The sequence below is a fragment of the Amblyomma maculatum genome, chromosome 5 (genome assembly GCF_055883805.1).
Source record: "Amblyomma maculatum isolate TAMU_Amacu chromosome 5, ASM5588380v1, whole genome shotgun sequence".
Taxonomy (NCBI): domain Eukaryota; kingdom Metazoa; phylum Arthropoda; class Arachnida; order Ixodida; family Ixodidae; genus Amblyomma; species Amblyomma maculatum.
The window spans coordinates 61,871,397-61,898,813 of record NC_139348.1 but is presented as its reverse complement, the minus strand read 5'-3'; the positions used below and the strand labels follow the sequence as shown (position 1 = coordinate 61,898,813).

Sequence of the window (27,417 nt, the reverse complement as noted above, 5' to 3'; positions counted from 1 at the left end):
ACTGAAAGCCATCATCATAACTAGCTGGATTATACCCACTGCAGGCCGAAGGCCTTATCCGTATTCTTTTAATTAGATCAGTCTTCTGCTAGCGGCACTCAATTGACCACTGCGATCTTCTTAACCTCATTCACACTCCTCACTTTATGCCGCCCCCTGCTGCTCTTTTCTTCCATTGGTACGAAGTTCTACGTATCTCTTTGTTCGACTTTCGGTTTTCCTCCCTTCGCACTGCATGCCTTGACCATTCCTATATTTTCTTATTTTCCACTATACTGTCATTATCCCGGGTTATTTCTCATACCAACTATGCACGCTTTCTGTTTCTTAACATTACACTTATAAATTTCCGTTCCATAACTCTCTGCTTTACCCTCAACAGAAGTAGGAACCTTTTCGTTAGCCGCCATGTTTCAGCCCCATATGTATCGTACAGGTAAGATAAAACTCATATACATTCCTCTCGAGCGATACAGGTAAGCTGCTAGTCATAATATGATAATACTTGCTAAATGTGCTCTATAACGATCTTATTGTCCTAGCTATTTTGATCATATATTCCGGATATGCTGGTACTACCTGTGTAAATGGATATATTCGCCCCACTTCCAGTGCTTCGCTACCTATAATAAACTGTTTATTATCAATACTGCTAAATATTACCATAGGTTTCTGTATGTTGATTTTAGGCCTTTTTATTTGTCCTGTCTATGTCAGCAGTTATTGTTTGTATTTTATCCCTGTATTAGTTAACAAGCCACCGAAAGCGAATCGTAGATTACTGAAGTATTCTGCGTCCACCGTTATCCCTAACCGCTCCCATTCAAGTTTTAATACTTCGTCTAAGCAAGCTGCGAATAGTAATCTGGAGATCATATTTTTTGCCTAACACCTATCTTTGTGTAGAACTTTGGTTGCTGTGCAGCCACTACAGAATTCTTCCAGTAATTTCACATACGGCTCATATATATCCCTGAGAATATATCTTCTACGTAACGGACAGTAAGTTGACTGGCCTGTAATTTTTCAAGTCCTAATCGTACACGCTTTAAATATTTAAGATATTGTTAGTGTTCTTACAAGTTTTTGGTACCATCGATATAAGAACGCTTTCCTTACACATGCTGCTCTATTTTCCTAACACGATATCTAGCCGCCCTTCAGCAAATGGGTAGCTGCCTTGTGGGAGACCAGCGGAGAAAGCGTCCTGATCGGAAGAATCTGAGAACAAGAGGCGACGCTACGGAGGCGGTTGGCAAGCAGCTTGAAGCTGCGGGAGGTCCGTCTGCCCCGCGGTGCTCTCGCTAGCCCAACATTCGAGACGACCCCCGCTGCTGCCCGGAGCACGGGCCTCCAAGGGCTCCCACGAGATGTTGAGGCCACATTATCTCTCCGGTTCCCTGCTTCCGCGCAATCCATTCGCATTCTTTTTACTTCGGATATAAAACAACCACCTTTAACGTTGCACTCTGCATAGACGTGGTGTTTTCTGGCTTGCAAGAGCCCCGTGCTCGCAACAAACTGGTGACCCGTACACATCGAGTGGCCCTGCCTGATGACGAAGAGCACACCACACCTATCTTGTATTCCACCAAGACACCATACCTGAAGTTTTTGAATTTGTGGCAAAAAAAAACGCTATAGTGCTTTAGCCAAATGGAGGCACGCTTCAGCTCCAGCGCATTACGCCAGAGTGTACAAATTATCTGACTGTTATCGCTGCGCTGCCTCTTGACAATGGCGTCATCGTATACAACATAGTTTCGTCAGCAGGCTGCAAACCCCCACGACTAGCTCAAGAGCGCCGTTCTGCAGCACGTTGAGACTTCGGCAACTTATTTTCACTGAAGAACTAGGTGACCAATTTCCCACAGAGCTGCTCCATCGCATGCTGCAAGTGCTGGAAGAAAAGGCTTCCCAAGGCAACCAGCTTCCTACCCTTCGCTAGTTCTTCCTACAGCGACTAGTACATTACATGTGAATTATGTTTGCTGGCTGCGACCAGGCCACTATTGACCAGCTCACCCAAATGACTGACAGCATGGGGGCTGCAGCTCCTCAATAGCAGTTCCCATCGCCTCAGCCTGAGTTTCCGAGCAAATATGCTGAATGTTGTCCCTAGAGGCACAAATTGGCCGGCTCGCAGCTGCCATTGAGACACTCACCGTCTCCAACGGCGCTCAATAGTGTTTCAAATGTAACTGTTATTCATTTTTTGAGGTCGCCATCATGTAACCAGTACCACATGACTGACCGTCGCCTCAGCTGGTATCACAGCCATTTCGGGGATGAGCCTTTGAATGTGGATGGGAAACTCAGCGGCCAGTGATTAATGTTGGCCTGTGAAACGGGTCAGCAGTATAGCCACCTATTCTACGTGATCGACCACATTATGGGAACCCGCCTGCTTGTTGACACCGGAGCCGAGCTGTCCATAGTACTGGCAACGCCCGAAGATCACCAGTGCGGTAAGGTCGCATTGCATGCGGTAAACGATGCTGCGATTTTCTCACACGGACTCCAGTCTCTGACCGGGGACATCGGACTAAGGCGCCTTTTCAGACGGATGTTCGTAGTGGCAGTCGTAAATATTGCCATCCTAGAGGCAGACTGCCTGTCCTAATTCAAACTGATCGTCAGTGTTCGCCATAGACACCTGAAAGACAACTTTACATTGCTTGTTATGCTTGGCCCGAATTCAAATCTGTCCTTTTCTGGCAACTGCGCTTGCTGTCTCACTCGGGCATATGACAAGATCCTGGCTTATTTTCCCGCCCTTAGGGTGCCGCGCAACATAGTAATTGCGCTGATGCAAAAAAAAAAAACGAATAGCATAGTCACTACTGAACCACCTGTCGCGGTGAGACCCTGACAGCTTCCTGTACTGAGACTAGAAACTTCTCGCCGGTAGTTTGAACATTTTCTCCAGCGCGGTACCATAACCACTTCTTCCTGCAACTGCTCCTCTGTGCTGCACTTGGCGCCTAAATATCACGAATTAGACTGGCGGCCTTTTGGCGACTACCGCGCCTTAAACTCAAGGATGACGCCCGATCAGTACCACTGCCCCACATAAATGATTTGAGCGCTTGCCTTGCCGGAACCAAATCTACAGCAAGACCGACTTGACTACCGCCTATCCCGAAAATCTTGTCTAAGGTAGTGACATCATCAAGAGGGCCAAAGCAACACCTTTCGGCCTTTTTGAGTTTATGAGCATGCCGTAATGCTTGAAAAATGCGGCACAAAGTTTGCAGCGGTTAATGGAGGAAGTCGTTTGCGGACTGCCTTTTGTATTCGTGCATCTGGACGACACGGTGGCTGGCAACATATTGACTGAACAAGAGAACCACCTCCAGCTCTTCTTCGAACGCCTTGAGAAACCTGGACTGGTGATAAATCCGCAGAAGTGCCTCTTCGGTGTGGGGAGCCTCGGCTTCTTCGTCCATCGCCTGACAGCTCATGGTATCCTACTGCTGCATTCGCGAGTATAAGCGGTCAAGGACTTTATCGCAGAGACTTCTTTCCGCATGTTCTCAAATTCATCGGTCTAAAATTGCTTTGGCGAATAATTCCCTCCTGTGCCCATAATTTCCAACCGTGCTCAGACCTACCCCGCGGGGACGCAAATGAGCCCCAGAAAGTTTGCTCCAATCAAGAAGGCGTGGACGCCTTCACAACAGCAAAGGAGCTGGCCGACACAATGCTCTTAATTCACCCCCTTGCAAACGCTCCATACCGTTTGATGGTGGACGCTTCAGCAACGGCAGTAGGGGCTGTCCTCAGCAACATGACGGCGGTGCGTGGCAACCAGTAAGCTTCTGCTCTATGTGCATCAAGCCTGGAGAAGTGCTGTGCACTACACTTGGCAGAGAGATGCAGGGAGCTATTGAGTCATGATTATTTCCGCATCTACCTCGCACCCTTTACTGTCGCCCCTTAATGACAAACTCTGGAGCGCAAGCTCCCCGAATACTGGAAGGAGTCCTGTGTTGGAAGCAAAATATCACACCGAACGGTTTCATTTTGGCAATTGCTCGCGATGCTTACCGCACAGGTGACGCGGAATTACACAAACTGGCGACCCTGTATCGACTTCTTTGCTCCAATGCACGCTGCCCAAAGCAAATGGTCGGAGAATAGGCGGTTATAGACAGCTTTTTTTGTTGTGGTACCAACGTTCAAATAAGGGTGGCTTAGTGCTCCTCGTCTGCTCAGGTTTCCATCCCCAAGAGGGCGTTAGATTGCGCGGTATTTGCCGTGCATTGTTCTCGAGCCCCGCAGTTTCGACGTTTTCATACCAGGTGACCACGTCTTCCACAGCGGTAACAACTGGTGTTAGGCTATGGAAAACATACGTCATTCTTTTTTGTACTACCGCACCTTACACATTTGATGTGCGGTATCCGTCCTCTCATCCAGCCTACTTTCCTTCTAATACGCCTCTACTTTTAACACGGGTGTCACTGCCGGTCAGATAATGCGCATCATGTTACTATCCGCAACCTCAGCTGCAAGGAACCTCATCTCAGAGTCTTGTAGAGTTAGTTCCTGCTTTGCCAGTAGCTGCTCCTACAGGGCACCTGACCCTATATCACAAACGATGCGAAATCGAAGCATGCGAGCCAAAGCACTGCCACGATTGCAATTGCCATCTATTCGGCGAAATCTACCAGGAATTCATTATTCGTCTCTTCCTCCGCTTGACAATGACTGAAGAACTTGTAGGTTTCGGTGAATTCGTGTCTCCTCAGACTGCAGTACTAGGTCAAAATGATTGACGACTTCTTCATGCGTCAACGCATTTGGTTTTCGCGAAGCTACCTTCTCTGCCAGCAATTGAGTCGTGTGCGTGTTTAACGCGGCAACCGGAAATGCTCTTTTCTTAGTCGAGTCTTCAAACGCATTCGCTTCGAAGTATGCTTCTACTTTAATAACGTACGGCTGCCATTTATCTTTGCTACTTCGAAGTCCGGAAGGTGGTGAGCCGTAATGGCCATGTTTCTCGATTCTGCGTGTACTCCTGTTCAGTGTCGACATTCACTGCATGGACGATGCCCATCCTCGACGCCACTGTAACATAGACGTGCATGCTCGCAGTAACGCCCGGCCAGTGCCGCAGTAGCATATTCAGCAGAACCAAAGAATGAACCATTATTCATAGGTGTAGGGCATAGTCAAGTAGCAGGAAGAGAAGAAGCAGCACGTGTTAGTAGTGATAGTCCGAAGCGCTGAAGGATCGCCAGATAAGGCGATAAAAACGGCGCGCACTTTGAAAACACGCGTGAAGCTCCAACACTTACCTTTGAGTGTAACTTGGACACAACTAATACGACCATCTACTTTCATATGAAATTCCAACAGTTGTTTTGCCTGGTAGGTGTAGAGCGTACGCAGCACGCTGGAGCTCGATCTGCTCTATGCGATGTGCCGCTATTTCAGGCGCCGAGTTTCAGCGCAACGCGAACATCATATGCTCACGTGATGCCGAAACAATCTGACATTTTGTTTCAATTGTGAATACTGATTTTGTTTTCACTTGTGTTTTTTACGTGCTCTATTTCTGCAAAATACCACGTGTCACTCGTCAGGGCTCGTACCACCATGGCCAACCTTCTGACTCATGCACATGACTAAAATCAGCAAACTAAGAAATGTTTTAATTGTGCTTCAGCATATTTCCACGCACCACACTGCACTGCGATCTACAATTCAAGCGACCTGCAAGGTCTCCGTTTTGCCAACGTTGCCAGGTTCATCATCATCATCAGCCAGACTATACCCACTGCAGGCCGAATGCCTCTCCTATACTCCTCCAACTAATTCGGTCCTGTTATAGCTGCCCCCACTTGAACCCTGCGAACTTCTTAACCTCATCCGCCCACCTAACGTTCTGCCGAAACCTCCTACGCTCTCCCGCCTTGGAAACCAATTTATTAACCTAAAAGATCATCGGTCGTACTCTTTACACACCACGTGCCCTGTCCACGTACGTTTCTTATTGATTTTCCCTAGAATGTCAGTAACTCTAGTTATTTCTCTGGCCCACTCTGCGCGCTTACTATCTCTTTACACCTAACATTTTTCGCTCTTAAACCTCGGCGTTGTCCTCAAACTGAATACAACTCTTTTCTTTAGCCTCCACGTTTCACCCCATAGGTGAGGACACGTAAGATGCAATTATTGTATGCTTCCCTCTTAGCGAAATCGGTAAGCTACTAGTCAAAATCGACGAATACTTGTAAAATGCGTTCCATTCCAATCTTAAAATCCTTGCTATTTTTTTTTCTTGGTCTGGAGCCGCATTTACTACCTGTCGTAAGCAGACATATTCGCCTACTACTTCGAGGGCTTCGCTACAAGTAGTGTAAACTGCTGTTCCTTCTCGAGTCTGTGGAACATCACCTTAGTTTTCAGCATATTGAATTTCAAGCCTTCCTTTCTACTATTCCTGTCTAGGTCATCAATCATTATTTGTAATTCAACACATGGGTCACTTAGCAAGACAATTTCATCAGCAAATCACAGATTACTGAGGTATTGTCCATCGACCCTTATCCCTAAATGCTCCCATTACAAGTTTTTGAATCCTCTAAGCAAGCTGTGGACAGTACTGGGGAGATTATGTGCCTTTGCCTAACAGCATTCTTTATGAGAATTTTGTTAGCTTCTTTATGCAGAAATATGGTTGCTGTATAGCCACTATAGATATCTACCTGTACCTTCGCATATGGGTCTTTACCAACCTGATTTCACAATGCCTCTATCACTGCCAAGTTTTTTATTTAGTGAAATACCTTTTCCTAATCAATTAATGCTATGTATTAGGGCTTGTTATATTCCGGGAATTATTCGGTCACCTGGTTTTAGGTACGGATATGGTCAATAGTAGAGTACAATATCTGAAAACCTGCTCGCTCTTTTTGCTTCATCGAAGCTAAGATTGTCCTAACTCTGTTAGCAATTACTTTTGTGAGCACCTTTTATGTAACAGATAGTAAGCTGATTGGCCTGCACTTTTTAAGGCCTAAGCGCCCCCTTTAGTGTGGATTAATATAATGTTAGTGTTCTTCCATGACCCCGGTACAGTAGATGACAACAAGCATGCACATACAAGTGGCCAGTTTTTTAGCACAATATCCCCCCCGTACGTGAACGTTAGCCGATCATCGTCTGCTTCTTTCCCCTTTGAATAATAAAGACATAATTTTGAATAATATTTCACAAGTATTGCTAAGATATCTATTATTGCTACAAAAATGTCAGCACCATATGCCCCAAGATAATTGCCGAGTATTGGCCTTCCTGTTTTCCTTGTTTCTCCAGGACAGTTTGCGAACAATATATTAAACTTTGTAATTAATGCATAGTGTATTTATGTATTGTGAATAATATTTCGATGGAGATAAGACGTGAATAAAATAAGGATGGAAAAAGGTTTTTTTTTAACGACCCCAGCCCGTACAATGTTAAGTACAAATGCTATTGCACAAACGTGGTAGAACAAAATGACACCTGCGTTTACCGGGCACGTGATGTCCAGTGACCCTATAGTCAAAACTTCGAAATGACCATGAATGCCTCACACGCCTATTTCGCGTGCGATCATTAAGGCCTAGGGAACTAAGACTTGGAAATGCCAAGTATGCTCTAGATATCTATCTCTTCTGTAGTATTTTTAGATGTGACCTCCCAACTACTCAATCTCCAAGTCATTCAACTTCCATTACTAATTTCTGACAGGCAGTAAGGTTCAGCATTCACGTTTATATAAAAATTCATCCTTGTTGTCTGTCAATTTTCATAAACTTATTCTGAAAAAAAAACTTTTTTTTTCAGGCCACATTCAAGAATACTGAAAGCGGCACCATGATATTACTCATTATATTCTTCTTGTTATCTCTACATACTGTCATGTGTGACTTGCGTTTTGAGAATGGTAAGTTGAACAACTATATACCATCCGGAAACTATTTCGAAACGTTGCATTCATTTCGACGTTTGGCACTGCCTCTATTATAAACTTCACAAATAAACAAACAGCAGCAAATTATAACAAAGAGTAAGTAGTAAGAGATACAAGAGCACGTGCGCCATGACTAAAGTGCAGTATTTTGTTTTAGTTTTGGAGTTTAACGTTCCCAAGTGACTCAGGCTATGAGAGACGCCGAAGTGGAGGACTCCAGAAATTCCGACCACCTGGAGTTCTGTAACGTGCACTGACATCGCACAGCAGAATGGCGCTTAGCTTTTTGTCTCCATCGAAAAACGACCGCCGAGGCCGGGATTTGATCCTGCGTCCTGGGGATCAAGTCCTCTAATCCTTAGTAGTCGAAGCCCGTAACCAATGTGCCAACCCTGCGGAAAAAAGTGCATTTTCTGTTATGTGAACAGCAGGAATGGCTATAGAAAACATGCTGGTTTAAACTTTTCATTCAGAATTATTGTGCTCCTGATATTCAATTATACGCAGCAACCTGAGAAAACGGGCGATTTGTAGGCTAAGAACATAAATAAACATTTCTAAAAATGTTGAGGCCATGCGCTTAGAGGACATGAGCACTTCCTAACCACCTTTAATTGTACTGCAATCCTTGATGAATTCCACTTGCAAGGTTGTAGTTAGGGTGCGGTTCGTTCGATGAAAAGTTATGGTGCGCTAGTTTTATAGAATTTTGCACTCATCCAAGAAATTACTGCAATCGCGGCTAGGTGGGTGATGTTTGGAGCGTTTATTGAAAATGGCAGTATTATTCAGGGTAGAAACCCAACTGCCTAAACAAATCTATCAGATCTATTGAAATATTAGGACATTCTGCTTTTCAACTAATTCTGCACACTGTAGGCTTATAAAGGCCGAGACTGCCCACGTATAAGCACTGCAGATAACATAACAGCTTTTGTCGGCTAGAAGCACGCTCAATTTTGAAATTACAAGAGGCATATGCCGGTTTTTACAAATATGTTCTTTCTATTGTGTTTCCTCCTCTGGATTATCCGGTACCATCTCACTCAGATATGTGAATATGTATTTCAATATTACATGTACTTATACCCCGAGATTCATTCTATGGACAACAAATATATGCTATTTTAGAAAACCACTCTAATGGTTTTATGGTGCAAAGGTGTGGCATTGACACCGGCTGTAGACATATATCACAGAACGAAAATCCACACCAACTGAGGCTTAAAAAAGAAGTTTGTGTTCAGAGAAATAACTCAAGTTACTGACATTCTAGTGGAAATTAAAAAGAAGAATGGGCATGGACAAGACATGTAGTGCGAAGAGAGGATAACCGATGGTCGCTTAGGGTAACAAACTGGATTCCAAGGGAAGGAAAGCGTAGCAAAGGGCTTAAGAAAGTTAAATGGATGGATGAGGTTAAGACGTTCGCAGGGGTCACGTGGATGCAGCTAGCCCAGAACCGGGTTAAGTGGAGAAATATGGGAGAGGCTTTCGTCCTGCAGTGGGTATAGTCAGGCTGATGATGGTGATGGTGATGATGATGTCCAATGACTCGTTTACAAATACTGTATAACAAAACATTTATTGACACGGACAACCTTGCCTAACTGTTCTTTTATGACTGGTTTTAAATGTTTTTAAGTGGCGATTCTTGTATATCTGATGTATCTGACCTGGTGTTTGCTCCTTTAGGCCACTTGGCTGTTGAGGCGCACTCAAATCTATCTATCCATCTATCTATCTATCTATCTATCTATCTATCTATCTATCTATCTATCTATCTATCTATCTATCTATCTATCTATCTATCTATCTATCTATCTATCTATCTATCTATCTATCTATCTATCTATCTATCTATCTATCTATCTATCTATCTATCTATCTATCTATCTATCTATCTATCTATCTATCTATCTATCTATCTATCTATCTATCTATCTATCTATCTATCTATCTATCTATCTATCTATCTATCTATCTATCTATCTATCTATCTATCTATCTATCTATCTATCTATCTATCTATCTATCTATCTATCTATCTATCTATCTATCTATCTATCTATCTATCTATCTATCTATCTATCTATCTATCTATCTATCTATCTATCTATCTATCTATCTATCTATCTATCTATCTATCTATCTATCTATCTATCTATCTATCTATCTATCTATCTATCTATCTATCTATCTATCTATCTGTCTGTCTGTCTGTCTGTCTGTCTGTCTGTCTGTCTGTCTGTCTGTCTGTCTGTCTGTCTGTCTGTCTGTCTGTCTGTCTGTCTGTCTGTCTGTCTGTCTGTCTGTCTGTCTGTCTGTCTGTCTGTCTGTCTGTCTGTCTGTCTATGCATCCATCCATCTATCCATCCATCTATCCACCTATCCCACACTGCTGGACAGCAGCTTCTTCCTTGGCGGATTTGAGGTGAGTAGCACAAGTCAGCGGCGAAGGCACGCGCTAGTTGCGGAGGTTGGCCTTAACAAATGGCGGCATATATCGTGCACCACGCCCTCTGCTGCAGACTGAGGTGAAAGTGTCGTCGTGCCCCTAGGTTATTCATCCTTTGTTCCACGACGCGTGGCGGCATCCGCGAGCTAAATACATCTAGGAAAAACACAGACATGACTATGGGGCCTACTAGGTAGATGATACGAAGACCGAGGAGATGTACACGGTGCCGTTTGTGATCTGATAACCAGAACGAGAACGGCATAGAAACTGGGAGCTGGCCATGTAATTAGCAGTTATTAGTAGCATCTACGCTTATATAAACTCATGAACGACATAACGGCCAATCACAGAAATATAAAACGGCAAATTGTGCCCCCGTATGCCAGGTAACTGCAAACGCATGGCCACCTAGGCAGAGAAGAGTGCCTCTTCTTTACTCTCGGCCATCGAGGTGTAAAATAAAATCGCAAGGGTTCAATGCTGCTGAACCAAATATTGAGTGAAAGCATTAGCTGCGGGAGACCGAGGGTTCTTCTCTTTTTCTTCTTCCTCAGCCCACATATAAAGCCCCTCTTTAACCAACCCATATGAACGTGCCTTAGGCCTATAGGGGTAACGTGAATGCCAGAGTTTTAGCAGGCTGATTCTGACATAACCATCCTATGTGAAACGAGAGACCCAAGTTGGCAGTTCCTGCCAGCCCGTGTGTCACGGGGTAAGACGTCACTGCGGCGAGATCACGCGAAGGCTTGAAAGTGCGAGTAGTAATCTCTAGAGGGCACTTTAGACCAGTAAATTGCGATGAGGCGAAAAGTCATTATAGCGCGGTAGCTCAAGGGGACACCTTCTCATAAAGGCTGCCCTGCTTAATTGAACACGGACAAAGGATTGGACAAACGCTAAGATTAAGTGCACCTTCTATGAGAAGATGCCCCAATTAGCCCATTCCCAAGCAATTTAAGGGTACACCTCCTAGACATCTGGGTCTGCTTCTGTTTGCTGTTTGCTGGAGCGTACGGGTAAGCGGCAAATTAAAGGCGCCGCACGGACGCTAGATCGGACGCCCGGCGTGGTCAGCTTCTTATATGCATGAATCGACTGGGGACGTCCTGTCCTGTTGTGACGGTACATCGCACACCCCTTGTCGAACAAAAACATCATTTCAATGAAAGCATCAATGTTCAACGGCGTTCTATAATTCGTTTACAGGAAAGGAAAGGGGTTTATCTGTCACTTGCGGTATCCCGCTATCATTCTCACGCTAGACAAGGGGACTTATGAAGAGCGTTTCACGATCCGAAGTGTGGCGCAGTTGGTAAAGGGCTGGGCTGGGGATCCAAAGGATGCAGGTCCGATTCCCGGTGGTGACAAGGTGTATTATTTTTATTCTTAACTATCACTGTCTAAAGCGCGACATCTCTGCTGACAACCTCGTGTCGACAACGATGAGACTTTATTGGCATTCGCCTTAAAAGTGAGCGGGTGCGTCCATGCCGCTCTCTGAGTTTTACTTCTCTGATACTAGAGCTCTTTATCCCCAATGCCACAATACCCTGGTCCTGTAGCGACATGTTCGAACAGTTGCAGCACTACATCGCTAAAGTCTGAAAATCACAGCAACTTAAATGTCGACGGCTGCACAAGAGAACATACAACTCAGCAGCCTGTTATTTATATATCACTTCGAGTCTCTTCTACCCCATAATGTAAGCTCTTGGGTGAGAAGGAGGCCTGGCGAACATGGTATGGGCCTGACCAAACATGACCCTAATGCAGTTTCAATTGTCTAGAGGTGCGTGGATGGCCTTCCATCCACCATCGAACTGAAGCCCAGAGCCCCCTTGAAGCACGATGACAAGCGGTAGTGGCTGCTGTTGCAGTCCCGGACACTACCCCTACTCACACATCCTCATAGCTTTCTCCCACTAAACCTTTTCAGGCATGTATTCACGCGCATACACTTCATGGCTTACGCTGTTTCCAAAGAATGCGTAGGATTCGAATTCCGTCTCGCCTTTCTATTTTTAATAAATATATGGTTTGGTAGCACATGCCAACTCGGGTATCCAGCGACATCGCGGTGTCAATAACTCAACTACCAGACGCTCCTTGTCAAGTTCGTCTACCATACAACGCACGCCAGAGGACTCTGGTTTTTCAACGCAACTCCGATGCCATGCCAATGTCAATTTCTTTACCAAACGCGACAAGACAGAAAGGCCAAATTATATTATTTTGATACTGTGGCAGCTGCTCTGATTCTATAGTAGTAAAACGTGCCGTAAAGGAGCATTATGTTTCTTAAGAACAGAGCTTTTTTGCTGCAATTCACCAAGAAGGTATGCTGTGGACTAGGCGTGCACCTGGCCGCGTGTAGCGGTGCTTTCTTTTCAAATGAGTAAACTTGGTCTCGGAAAGGCCACTCAACAAATGTCCTCAAGCTGGGGACATTGAGATGGAAGGAACTTCGAACCGCGATTAGATGAAAGACGGAGGCGAAAACTGGCTACGGGACATTATGATTGTAAGAATGTAAGGTCGGCATGAATTCCACCAATATCGATCTATCGAAACTCTCTATGATCGCCTCGTACACAAATGCGCAGATCATACAAGAACGCCCATGCAATTTGAAGTTCTAAAGCATGATAGTCTTAGGTATAAAGATGTGCGAGTTGCTGGCTGCAGTTGACGATGCGAAACGAAAAGCAGCGCCCGGCCTGGACAAAATTCAGTATGAGGTTTACAAAAACCTCAGTACTGCTGCACTTCCTCAACTACTAGACACCATAAACAAAGTGTGGCTTTATGGTGTCGCACCTGAGAGCTGGAAAACCTCTGTCGTGATCCCTATTCCCAAACCTGGGAAGCCTCCAACGGACCTCGCCAACTTACGACCAATCTCCTTAACATCAACGCTTTGCAAGGTCGCAGAGAAAATGCTAGCCGCACGACTTTCTTGGTGGCTTGAACAGCACGGTTTTTGTCACCCTGCTCAAATTGGATTTCGTCCTTACATAGGTACAGAGGACGGGTTGGCTGTCTTGGCATCAGCAGTTCTATCATCTACCCGCAGCCGCAATGTACCTACCATATTAGCAATGGACGTTGAAAAGGCATATGACAACATCAGTCATGCTGCAATCTAGAATGTCATTGACATGCTTCATCTCCCTCCGAAAGTACGCACTTTTTTCGCATCATTTTTGGACGGAAGAAAATTTGCAATACGCCTCAGCGGTGACACTGTTGGTTCATTCGTTTCACTACGTGGCATACCCCAGGGATCAGTATTGTCTCCGACGTTGTTCAATATTACTTTCATCCCATTGGCGTGGCGCTTACATGATATCCCTGAAATAAAGTTTTTGCAGTACGCAGATGATATCACGGTATGGAGCACTCACCATGATCTTCTCACTCAGAGACCGCCCTTCAGTCAGCATTAGACCTAACCTCTGATTACGCATCCTCCATTGGCCTTGACTTTCTGTGTGTAAAAATTCATACACGTCAGTCGCCAACCGCTGGGGACGCCGTAAACTTGCCTCAAATCCAATTCATCTCTCTCTATCAGGCACCCCAATACAAGAAAGTTCGAGCCTGAAAATTCTGGGCTTAACAATTCACCAATCAGGATCAGCGACTGCTGGGCTTTCTCAGGCAAAAAAGCAAGCACTTCAAAATATGAGTTTAATAAGAAGAATTGCACCTAAAACGGGTGGCGCTGGCTCGTCTGTTGCACGCCATTTAGTGAGGGCAGTTCTGCAGCCTTGTATTGTTTATCAGGCTCAGTTCCAGCATCTTACAAGGGCACAATGGGATCGCCTTGAAGCCGCAAATCGAGAAGCTATGAGGACCATAACATGCCTTCCATGAATCACACCGGTCGTAGCGTTACAGGAGAATGCGCAGCTCAACACCATCGATGAACTGGTGCAGCAGCGCCGTGATGCTCGCAGAATCAAGGCCACTTTGTCACATTCCACGCAAGCACTGAGGGCGTATGCAACGTCACACATTATTCTTGAGCCACCTGCGCCAGTTCTCCCTCCCTGGAACTTTATACAGTTAGGAGACAACACGCCAACTGACATCCGCAGACCGACGTCTGCCAACTTTGCATCGTTGCTACGCCAGAAATTTGAAGAGCAAGATACTCACCTCCCTCAAGATTCCATAGCAGTGTACGTAGATGGAAGCCTGCAAGGCTGTGAAGCCAAAACGGCAATCTACTGTCCACGGAGACCTAGCCTGAATCAGGCAACTACGTTTCAGCTTTCAGAACCATTTACATCTTTCTGCGCTGAGCTTGTGGCAGTTCAGGAGGCACTCTGCTCCGTGACGTCTATAACCATGCTCCCTACTGCCCACGTTGTCGTCCGCACTGACGCACTTGAAGCAGTACGTCTGCTCTGACGTGTCAGCCGCTGCCCTAAAATTTGCCAGGACATCCACCAACTTGCGGCGCGCATCCCACAATCAATACGCATTGAGTGGGTCCCACGGGATCTGCTGCCTTCCCAACGTCAAGATGAATTTGCAACCCGCCTCGTGAACTAAGACGCATCAATCCCACGGCTTCTCGAAGTCGACGACGCTACCCTCCCTTTGTCAAGAAAGGATCACCTTCGGCGCCGCACACGTGCACTTATCCCTCCGTGTGCGATAATCCCTTCCCCGCGGTCTCACCCGCGCAGAGGAGGTTGCACTTAGGAGGATCCGGGTCGATGTTGCCCCTTACACCAGCTGTAACTAGGACGTCGTCATACTTCCAACACTTATATCCTCGCCCAGGATGCCCGATCTGTAACAACGAAGATGTCGAGGCCGACATCCACCATTTGCTGTGGGACTGCCCAACACTCAAGCCAACACGAATCCTGCACATGAGCATAGCTGGCCTTTCAGCAACCAATCCTGCCTCATACGTCACTTGGACGCAGGGACCTCATCATCGCTCACTTCTGGACTTCATAAAATCAGCCAACCTTTTTCCATTCATTTAATCATTTATTCATCCTTCATTTCATAACCTACTGATGCCCTGAGGCAATAAATATTGTCTTAAAAAAAACTACGCCATGCTGGAAGTAAGCATCAGTTGGCGTTCATTAGATCAACATTGGCGTCACTCACAGTGTCCCAGGTTAACGTTTGCCGACAAGAGGCCCTAAAAAGTAGCATAAATGTGACAAAAGACAAGAACTACGGTTCTCTAGTTTCCGATTGTGCACATGTCTCTCATTTCTAGAAATAACATTCAACTCAATTCTAGAAAAGAAACCCAGGGCTCTTTCCAGTGATTCCTAAAACGCTCTCTTCAATTACAAGTACCATATTTCAATGAGAAATCCTTATTCTAATGATGCTAAGTATCTCTTGTGGGCGAGCCTTATCCTTGATACTTTGTTGGGCGAGTTGGTAAACGTCCATTATTATCTTAAATAACGCGAAAAGAAGACACAGGACAAGATAAAAGGAAGCCACAGTAGAAGCGCTGACTCACAACTATGCCTAAACCTTTACTGAAAGGCCAAGATAAAAGCAAATATGACGAAAACGAAACAATCACGTCAAAAAACCCTTGGGTTCACCTGCTACCCAAAAAGTCACTCAAAAAAGACATATCTTTAATTGAAAGAGCAAGAGAAATCTTACTGACACACTTATTGTCCGTTGAAATAAAATATGATCCAAATATCTCTCTAGGATTTTGTGTCGCCAAAAAGAAAAACTTACGAGAGAGGTAGTTGAATCATATTTTGTTTCAACGGACAATAAGTGGGTCAGTAAGACTTCTCTTGCTCTTTCAAGCAAACAGATGTCTTTTTGAGTGACTTTTTGTGCAGGAGATGAACGCAGGGGTTGTTTCACGTGATTGTTTTTACGTGTAATTCGTACTTCGGCTGAAAAGACCGAAGTACGAATTACACGTAAATTTTTTTTCTTTTCTATTTTCTTTCTGTTTCTTTATTTTTTCCTTTCTTTTTGAGTTTTCAAATGTACTGATGTTATTTTATAGCTCTGCATGCTTTTTCCAGCCTGGCGTCCAGTTTTTTTCTGAAACAAGGGCCAAGGACCAAACAGAAATTTCCGGAATGAGAGCTCAGCGTGGTTTCATTTAGGTTCAGCGTGTATCAATTCACCAGAAGCCGGACGAACGTGCCATTTCTGGAACTGATACCGGGCAGAGTATTCCGCTTCTGAACAGAAGCCATGCCGATCGACGAAGCTCAACCAGAATAACCATGCCGCACACGCCAGCGCACTAAATAACTATGATACGAAACATATTATACAAATATTCTTTATGTAAAGGGCACGCTTCGTTTCCCAAATACTTCAAAAATGCGAAGCCGTTGAAGTGTGCGCTAGCAAGCATATACGCGCGTCGCGTCGCTTTTGCGCGTACAACAGTCGCTGCAATTCGTACGATCTTGCTGTGCGTCTTCATATCTGCGACTGAAGATCTGCCGCATACAACACGAAAGTGGAAGCACGAACGTATCGTTTCGCTAGCGATCACAAAAAGCTGTTCGAGAAAAAATAAACAAACATCGCTGACCATCGAACGATGCGCAGATAGCCGCACACCGGGCGACGCGTTCTCGAATGTTCACATATTGAAACCGCTCAGTTGGAAGTGTATTCATTGACATCGATGCTCCGCTGCTAGCAAATGAAGCTAAAACGCCCAGTATTACAAGTATTAGTGCACCGGATATCTCTGTATGTAGGAAAACTTACAAGCGTTCGTAGACGATGAAAAACACATCAGCACTAGTAAATTATGATATCTTGAGGTTTGCCTTCAATAAAGCGACGCATTATAAAGATACGGCACATTTGTGAACCCTCGTGATAGCCTGCAAAGATATTCAGCGTGTTTAAAGGGCGATCGGTGAATTACGGCCACAAATTCTACTACCAAGGAAAATACGCAAAGTACGAAAGAGCAAAAGTAGCTACATATTGAAGAATAAGCACTGCAACCCGGGCTCTCACTGAGTCTGTTCCCTACACCGTTGTATGGGCAGCCTTATCTGGGGTTTTTGGACACAACTTTTCTAAAGCGTGTTAGGCAAATGTGAATTCAGGCAGCTGCAAAAACGTTCTTTTTCAAATTACACACAGCGACGTTGCCCGTCAAGACATTTCTTCACAATAAGGAGATGTTTATGCCCTGGTCGGTAAGTTGTCGTCTCTGTAACGTGCCTGAGACAACTGATCATTGCTTTATTCTGTGCCGTGATGCTATGTTCATTTGGGACATACTACAAAGAACTCTTAAAAAGGACATTGAAATTACGCCTTATACAATTAGATTTTTGCCTCCTGACAAAAACTCTGTCGTGCCTTACGATCTATTTGTGTTGATGGAACTGTTCAGTCTTTGGAAAAGCCGCATGATCGACAGGCATGCAGAGCCACCAAGATCGTCCAAATCCGTGTTTCGGAAGCAGTGTGCTTTGGTGAGAAGTGTATATGCTGCACGCGAAGAACCTCCAAACTGGATGCCGTATCTAGACGCATGTGTATGTCTCCCAGAAGTTTGATATTCTGATGATTGTGCATTGTCGGGCTGGGGATATGACGGGCTCGTATTAAGCAGCCCGGTAACTTTAGACATGGACATGTTTAAGTAAGTGGAGTTGTTTCTTTTTTACGGAAGCATGCAAAAAAAAGACCCGCCGTAGAGTAGTTGTTAAGGTGCCCGTCTGGAGACCATGAGGACTGAGGTTCGATTCCGCACTTCGTAGTAAAATTCTTAATTACTTCAATTTTATTTATTTTAAATGTAGTCGTTTTATTTTATATTGTAGCAGGCTTTTTCCACTCTGGCGACGCGTTTCTTTCCGGAAGCGAGGGCCATCCCATACAGGCCATTCCGGTATCAGAGCTCCGCGCGGTTTCATTCCGGACTTTCCAGGGCAGTACAGGAATTTCCTGAAATAGCCCCCAATCCTGTATCTCAGACCCTGTACAGTAAACCTGCGTACGATTTCCTGTTCGAATTTTATACAGGATTTTTCAGTAGGACGTCTGAAATAATATTCGTTATGCATAGTTTGGGGAGACAAAGAGAAAATTATTATTACAGAATATGTTGTGTAGTCTAGACGCCACAATTAAAATGCGCACCATTTCCATTCCTTGTGTCGTAATTTTATTATAGAGGTTTGTTCTGCGTGTCTTGTCCACAGCATCTGAAGCTGAAAGCATGATTTTGTTGTCTATGAAGTATGGGTATACCAATTAAGTTCAACGAAATTGGAAATCGAACAACGTGGAAAGGAATGTTCTAGAAACAAATGGCAACCTGTAAAACAATATTGGCCGCTAGGTATTTTCGCTGAGCGTGGGTGTGCCGAAGCTAATATCCACTTTATGCGGACGTGCTTGAGCTACAGCCAGCATCTCGCTGAGGTTTCATCCGACAGATATATGTAGCGTTTCTGCTTCTAGGCTTATAGACTCTGTATAGCTCGAAACTAAATCTGCATTTCTTCTCTGCTTCTACAGGGAGGTGTGAATTTCGAGGACAATCAATAAGTGAAGGAGGTTCAGTGTCTCTTTCCACTCCATGCGAACGTACAAGTTGCCACTACAGTCTAAGGAAGGTTTCGGTAAATGGGTAAGCAAAATGACGAAATCGTTTTTCAAATACTGACCTGTTGCAAAGGAAAAGCGATAGTACAAAATTATACAATATTTTAGCCGTCGCTGTCCACTGCACGGATATTCGTCACACAACCATAAACGCTTTATTTCTTGATATTCAAAAGCGCATTTTGTTCTGAGGGTTCGACAAAAGCGTTGTTATACTGTCGTCAAAATTACGTTATTGATTTGTCTCCATGTTCAGGACGCAAAACATACGAAAAATGTTTAACTATATTTTGAGACAAAAATTGACACTTCAAATTCTTAAATGTTCTGACGGAGCAAGTGCCAGCAGCATTTTATTGAAATGACATTTCTGGACGCAGTGAAAGCAAATTATACATTTCAACTTGTGATCGTTGATGTTTGTGCATACCATGATGCGGATCAATATCCTGCAATCAGCGATCTTGCTGCAGTACTGAATATGAAATACCACTAGATATTTCAGCAAATATTAGCCTGTGGTTCAGTTTACGATACAGTTTTGTTTTACTTCACTGCCCTCTCGCAGACCGCTTCTTGTTTAGCACTTCCTGCTTTGAAGCCGCATTATTGAAAACATCAGTTTAGCCCCAATCTCTCTTTCGATTTTCATCAGCGCTGCAAAAGAGAAAAACTCGGTGAAACAATAACCTAGCCAGTCCGGGGCCCGTATTCTGAGTGTGCGTTGTTATCAAAACTGTCACTATTCAACGCGACCTCCAGTCATCTGATTGCTGGTAAAGCCGGAATATAATGATGCGATCTCTTTCGGTTCCGGCGTTTCGACCAAACAGATGACTTGAGGTCACGTGAGATAGGAACAGTTCGATAATGACGCAAACTCGGAATAGGAGCCCAGCTATTGCGTATCAGTATCACCGTAAATATTTGCTTTTGTTGTGCAACTCTTCCAAAAAGGGATGCATAATGGTGCGGCGAAGAATGAAGTAATGGTTCATTTGTCGCTGTGAAACAACTTCTGTGTAAAGTAAATCAAATGCTGAATGTGGTGAAAGAAAAGAGCATGTCATCAATAGCTAACGGACGCAGAAGAAAACAGACAAAAGGAAGACAAAGAAGCGATGGGAGGCATGTCGCGATTCAACTAATAGGGTAGATTTCCTTAGAACATCAAGCACCGCCAAAGACGAAAGTGATACTGTGCCCTTCTTTAGCTCTGTTCTTGCTGTGATGCTCGCCTACGATCTAAAAGCCGCATCAACCATGCCATCATCTTTGACAGCCAATACAAGTGGACCGCCTGTCTATTTCACCTTCAGTCGGCATGCGGGCAGAGCTTGGAGCATGATGTTTCACGCTCATCATCCTACAATGCAGGTTCTACTTGCGCTTTTCGCGTTTCGGCCGTCAGCGTCATCTTGTGGCTCGACACATGTTACAATGCCCCTGGCAACACCAAGCACCGCTAACGACGAAAGTGATACGGCACCCTTCTTTAGCCTAGTTCCTGCTGTGATGCTCGCCTACGATCTACCAGCCGCATCAATCATGCCATCATCTTCGACAGCCGATACAAATGTACCGCCTGTCTGTTTCACCTTCAGTGGGAACGGGGGCAGAGCTTGCAGCATGATGTTTTACGCTCATCCTCCTACAATGCAGGTGCGGGCAACCTTGCCATCATTTACAAAGAAATGCGATGACCCCTTCCTTTTACTGTTCCCGTGCACATGGGTGTTCTGTGAAAAAGTTTGCGAGTGCTTCTACGTGGCGCTGTTATTGCTCTGCTCCAGGGACATTGAGTCCAACCCTGGTCCCAATACGCGATCTGAATCGCTTACGGAAATTGAATCATTGCCGGACTATATATCCTGCTGAGCAAATGAAAACTCATTTTTTTGTTTACTGAAAGATGGTCTCTCTCGTTCACTGTAAACTTGGAAAAGTCATGTTGAATTGGCAGCTGATATCAAAGCTATCAAGAATAGTCAATAGAACATGAAAACTAAAATTGCCAGTATTCACAAAAGAATAGGCGCCCTAGAAGAAAAACCCAAATTATTTGAGTAGTACGACGCCGATGTTTTCGCTATTCAGTCTTCTGTACATGAAATGTAAACGCAAAATAACCAATTTCAATCCCAGCTCAACGAACTAGAAGACTGATCGCGTAGAAACAATTTAATTTTTCATGGTATTTCAGACATTAAAGAATCTTGGCAGGAAACTGAAGCAAAAATAACATCGCTTCTAAACTCATCATTAGACACATATTCAGCAGACTCAATTGATCGTGCGCATCGCCTATGTTCCTTTGCACATAAAGGGTACCGTCCTATCATTGTTAAGTTCGGCAACTACAAAATGAAAGAAAAGATACTTTGCGTAGTGACTTCAAAGACAAGGCCATTGGTGTTAGTGAAGATTTCTCGGCCTCTACCCATCTCGCCCGTGAACAATTATTCGAATTTGGCAACAGTCGGGATGGGTCCCCAAGTTTAAATTGCCTTGCAACAAACTGCTTCTAAACCACAAGCACTACATTTATGATCCCATTTCTTGCTGCGTTAGAGAAAGCAAGTCAAGCGATAGCAACGTTAATACCGATGCTACCTCCTTTAATGAAGCTGCAACATAGGAGAGCGTGAAGGGTAGTAGCCATTTAAGAGTAGCTCCCGTTTCTGTTCTTTATACTAATATTAGAAGCGTGAATAATAAATTTGATTCCTTATCATCGCCAGTCGACTCTAGTTCTGCAAGCATAATCGTTTTCACTGAGAGATGGTTTTCGGCACATATATAAGATTTATAAATTGTGAAAAGTGCGCGTGACTTCACGATTTACCTTTGTGATCAAAATGCCACCGCGGAGGGGGAGTTCTTGTTGCTATTTCAAACGACATTCCCTCATTGCGCATCCAAATAGGCACTAATCTAGAAATCGTCTGGTCACTAGTAACCCTAGGTCACGTGAAAGTGATATTTGGTGCATGTTATCGCTCCCCTTTATATCCCTCTACATTTAATAACTATCTTCATGACGCCGTCAGCGCTGCTTGTGCCTTATATCCTTCGCCCCACTCCCTCCACCTATACTTGCTTGGTGAGTTTATTCTCCAAGTATTACATGGGACGATCTTTTTTCTAGATTGTTATCCTTTTCAGCCCAAGCCAAGGAATTTCTAAACGTTGGTTCTATTTTTTCTCTAACACAATTGGTATCGCGTTCCGCAAGAGTCACCAACCATGTTGCAAACACCCTGGATATGATTCTAACTAATCAGCCTAACCTTGCTTCCGATATTATATTTCTAACCGGTATAAGTGATCACTCGTTACTCAACTTCAGACTCAGCATGGATTGCGCTAAACCAAACAAACAAAGAAAATTGATTTTTGATTACAACAAAGCCAACTTTGAAGCTGTCAACAGAGAATTGTCGGCCTTTTTGGACGATTTTTTGACTAACATTCACGACAGTACTGTTCAGACAAACTAGGATAGTTTTGCAGCCAAAGTAAAAGATTTAACTTAATGATACGTTCCAAGCCGCACGATAATTTCAAATAGTCGTGCCCTGTGGTACAGCGGTAATATCAGGCGCCTTTCTAACCGAAAGAAACGCTTCTATTGTTGAGCTAAAGCATCGCCTACTAATTCACTTTGGACGGCCCATAAACAAGCTTCTTGAGAGTACCTCTCCGCCCTTAAAAGCGCTAAGCGTCCGTTTCTTTCTAATACTTTGCCATCCATGTTGACAACTAGCGTCCGTAAATTTTGGCGTGTAGTTAACCCTTCCTCTGAAAACTTAATAGAGACATTTATTATAGCGTATGGACGCTTTCGTACGATAAACGCTAGAAAATTGATGGGACGCTACTCCGCGTGTTGCATCTGCGCTTTTAGTTGGTCGTACCAAAGCGAGAACGCAAACTACAGTGGCGACATCTATATTTAAAATAAAAAACACATTCAGTCTTTTTTTTACTCGCAAGCCATAAGTAGCCAAGTCGCATCGGAATTCAAGCCAGTTTCTTGCTGCGGCAGCTTCGTTGTATTCGCCAATGTTGAATACTTTTACCTTGTATTGCCGTCATGGTGAGTATCGTACTGCCAAGCATATGTTTACGGATACACACGTGTAAACAGTCAAGCAAGGCGATCCGCTTCATGGCATTGCCATGCCAACAAACCAACGCTAGTCATCAAGTTTAGGAACTTCGCTGCCGCCATTCAAAATAAAAAAACAAAGCAAATTATTCCCTAAATATTGAGCTGAATGATACATGAGGCATAGTGAAGGCCCCGTGTGCCATTTATAGGCGGCAGCGCTCCCAAAAACGTGGTAACGAAGACAAATTCACTCTGAAGCGGGGCGCCTGGACGCCGCCATCTTGTCAACGCTGATCTTTCATCGAACGTGAGGGCTGAGCACGATTCAAGTTTCGGCGTACGCTGGCCAATCGTACGAAAGAGCTTGGTCTCGGATATCGCATAGCGCATGCGCAATGCGCGTGACGATATTTTTGGCATGCGCTATCCCTCTGCGTGTGTCTGTGTACGCTATACTAAAAGTCTCTATTTACATTACACAACTCGTCTGGCCAACAGGTTTCCAACGCTCAATGTGCACCTTTCTTAAATGATATCTTTGTTAAAAAATTCTCAGGCGCTCCTATTTCTCACTTTCCTTAGCCACAGAACTATAACTACCCGACCATGTTCCAAATTGCGGTTGACGTAGCTGGCTATCATACTTGCCCAGGTCTTGATTCTATCAACGTTAAATTAAAAAAGATACTTCTACTTATAGTTCCATCTTACTAAAAAAGATTTTTCAACAGTCTCTTGACACATTTACATTACCTACGCAATGGAAGATTGGGAAGATGGTTCCTCTTTTAAGTCGGGAAGCAAAAACATTACCAACGATTATCGCCCCATCTCTCTAACAAGTACATGCTGTAAGTTAATAGAGCACATAATCTTTAAAGCGCTGACAGAATTTTTTGAATCAAACTCGTTCTTAAGAATGACACAACATGGTTTCCGTAAGTCATACTCATGTGAGATTCAGCTCTTACTTTTCACCCATAAACTGTACCACATTATGGATCGATCCTCATTCGCTGATTGCCAATTTCTTGAATTTTCTAAAGCTTTCAACAAGGTTTGTCATAAACTGCTGCTTCACACACTTCGTCATCTTAACATTGGGCCGCACGTTTTAAAATGGATTGAATGCTTTCTTGCCAACCACTCACAATTCGTATCAGTTAACAGTCATAACTCTTCGCTTTATGATGTGAACTCTGGTGTCGCTCAAGGATCCGTAATAGGGCATTTACTCTTTTTAATTTACATCAACGACCTGCCCTCTGATATAACGACTAACATGCACCTCTTTGCATATTATTGCGGTATTTTCTGTGAAATTAAAAACCAAATGATATTAACAGTTTTCAAACTGATCTTACTGCGATTGCTGGCTGGTGTGAAAAATGATTAATGCAACTTAATATTAGTAAATGTAAATGCATGCGTATAGCAAGGATTATTAATGACTCGCATGTTTTCTATTTGTATAACATTCCTTTGGAATCAACAAACTCATATAAATACCTGGGCGCAATAATTACATCTAACCTCACGTAGACAACCCATATTGAATATATAACTAACAATGCTAATCACAGGCTTGATTACTTACGCCGTAACATTTCCAGAGCTGCATTATCATTAAATGTATTGCTGTATAAAACAATAATACGCCCTTAATTAGAATATGCACCAACTGTATGGTATCTAGGTTATGAAAAACTAATCACCGCCATAGAACTTATTGAAATTAACTCCGTCCGTTTCATTTATTCGAATTACAGCAGAACCGAAAGTACTACAGCCATGAAGTCCAAACTTCAACTTCCATCATTAAGATCACGTCACAAAATATCTCGCTTAGTCCTGTTCAACAGCTCTAACGTCATCCTAGCCTGGGCGACGAAATCTTTCTTCAACCTCACTACGTATTGCAACGCATTGACCATCATAATAAAATAGGCCTCACTCCTTTCCGATTGAGAAAGGAATGAGGCAAGGCTGCATACTGTCGCCCTGCCTATTTAACCTATATGCAGAGTGCATCATGAGGAAGGCCGGTCTGGACGAGTCTTCAGCTGGAGTGAAGATTGCTGGACAACGTATTCACAACCTTAGATATGCGGATGATACCACTTTAATGACAGAAAGTGAAGCGGAACTCAAGAGACTTCTGATGCGCGTACAAGAAGAGAGTAAGAAGTTTGGGCTTAAACTTAACATTAAAAAGACAAAGATCATGGCGTCTTGCCCTATCAAGTCCTGGAGCATCAAGGGACAAGAAGTGGAAGCTGTGACAGATTTTCTCTTCTTGGGCTCCAAGATTACCTCGGAAGAAGACTGCAGCCAGGAAATTAGGAGACGCCTGCTGCTGGGAAAGAGAGCAATGGTTAGCCTTGACCGCCTAGTAAAGAGCAGAGACATTAGTCTGCCAACCAAGATCCGTATAATTGGTGCTATGGTCTTTCCAGTTGTGATGTATGGATGCGAGAGTTGGACTGTGAAAAAGGCTGACCGCCGAAGAATTGACGCGTTTGCATTGTGGTGCTGGCGAAGACTCGTGAGAGTTCCTTCGACTGCCAGAAGATCAAATCAGTCAATATTGTCGACCATAAACCCTGACAGCTCCTTGGAGGGTCAAATTCTAAAGTTAAAGCTCAGCTACTTTGGTTATCTGATGAGAAGAGAGGAGTCGCTGGAGAAAGATTTGAAGTTGGGAAAGGTTGAGGGTCGCCGGAGGAGGGGTAGCCAGCGAACGCGATGGTTAGATGGCATCCTCGAGGCATTGCAGATGAAGTTATGTGATGTTAGGAAGATAGTGAGAGACCGAAAAGCGTGGCGTGACATGGTCCATAGGGTCACGAAGAGTCGGACACGACTGAACGACTGAACTGAACTGAGATAGATGTAATACACCGCTTTCTTACAGTCATTCATACCCCGAACATCGACCTAATGAAACCACCTTCCCGCAGATATTGTTTTCATCTATGATCATTATCATCATCACCATCATCCTGATTATGCCCACGGCAGGGCGAAGGCCTCTCCCGTATTTTTCCACTTAACCCGGTTCTGTGCTAGCTGCATCCACTTCACCCCTGCGAACTTCTTAATCTCATCCGCCCACCTAACTTTCTGCCGCCCCCTGCTACGCTTTCCTTCCCTTGGAATCCAGTTTGTTACCCTAAGCGGCCATCGGTTATCCTCTCTTCGCACTTCATGTCCTGCCCATGTCCATTTCTTCTTAATTTCTACTAGAATGTCGGTAACTTGACTTATTTCTCTGACCCACTCTGCACGCTTTCTATTCTCTTAATGTTACCCCGACCATTTTTCTTTCCATAGCCCTCTGGGCTGTCCTCAACTTAAGTAGAACTCTCTTGGTTTATCTCCACGTTTCACTCCATAGGTGAGTACAGGCAAGATGCAACTGTTGTATACCTTTCTCTTGAGTGATGCCGGTAAGCTTCTAGTCATAATCTGCGAGTGCTTGCCAAATGCGCTCCATCCCAATCTTATTCTTGTTATTTCCTTTTCATGGTACGGATCTGCGGTTACTACCTGTCCTAAGTAGACATATTCGCCTACTACTTCCAGGATTTCGCTACCTAATGTAAACTGCTGTTCCTTCCCGAGGCTGTTGAACATTACCTTAGTCTTCTGCATATTGATTTTCAAGCCTACCTTTCTGCGTTTCCTGTCTAGGTCATCAATTAATATTTGCAGTTCATCCCCCGAGTTGCTTAGCAAGGCAATGTCATCAGCAAATCGCAGATTACTGAGGTATTCTCCATCTACCCTTATCCCTAACTGCTCCCATTCCAAGCCTCTGAATACTTCCTCTAAACAAGCTGTGAATAGTACTGGGGAGATTGTGTCTCCTTGCCTAACACCTTTTTTTATGGGAATTTTGTTACTTTCTTTATGCAGAACTATGGTTGCTGTGCAGCCACTATATAAATCTTCCAGCACATTCACGTACGGCTCGTCTGCGCCCTGATTTTGCAATGCCTGCATCACCGTCGAGGTTTCAACTGAGTCAAATGCTTTTTCGTAATCAATGAATGCTATGTATAAGGGCTGGTTATATTCCGAGCATTTTTCTATCACCTGATTGATGGTATGGATTTGATCGATAGTAGAGTACCGTTTCCGAAATCCTGCTTGATCATTTGCTTGATTGCAGTCTAAGGTCCATAGTGAATGGAAAACAAGAATGGCTGTGATACACGCGAAAGTGGATGCTCGCTCCGCAATGGAGTATTTCAATAAGCG

General features: G+C 44.1%; 1 protein-coding gene across 1 annotated transcript; it reads left to right on the top strand.

Moving 5' to 3' along the window:
* Positions 1-3,263: 3,263 nt before the first annotated feature.
* On the top strand, positions 3,264-3,817 carry LOC146188409 (uncharacterized). Its single transcript, XM_084605046.1, has 2 exons — positions 3,264-3,465; positions 3,609-3,817. The coding sequence occupies exons 1-2, from the start codon at positions 3,264-3,266 to the stop codon at positions 3,815-3,817; spliced, it is 411 nt and encodes a 136-aa protein (XP_084461172.1).
* The last annotated feature ends 23,600 nt before the right edge of the window (positions 3,818-27,417 follow it).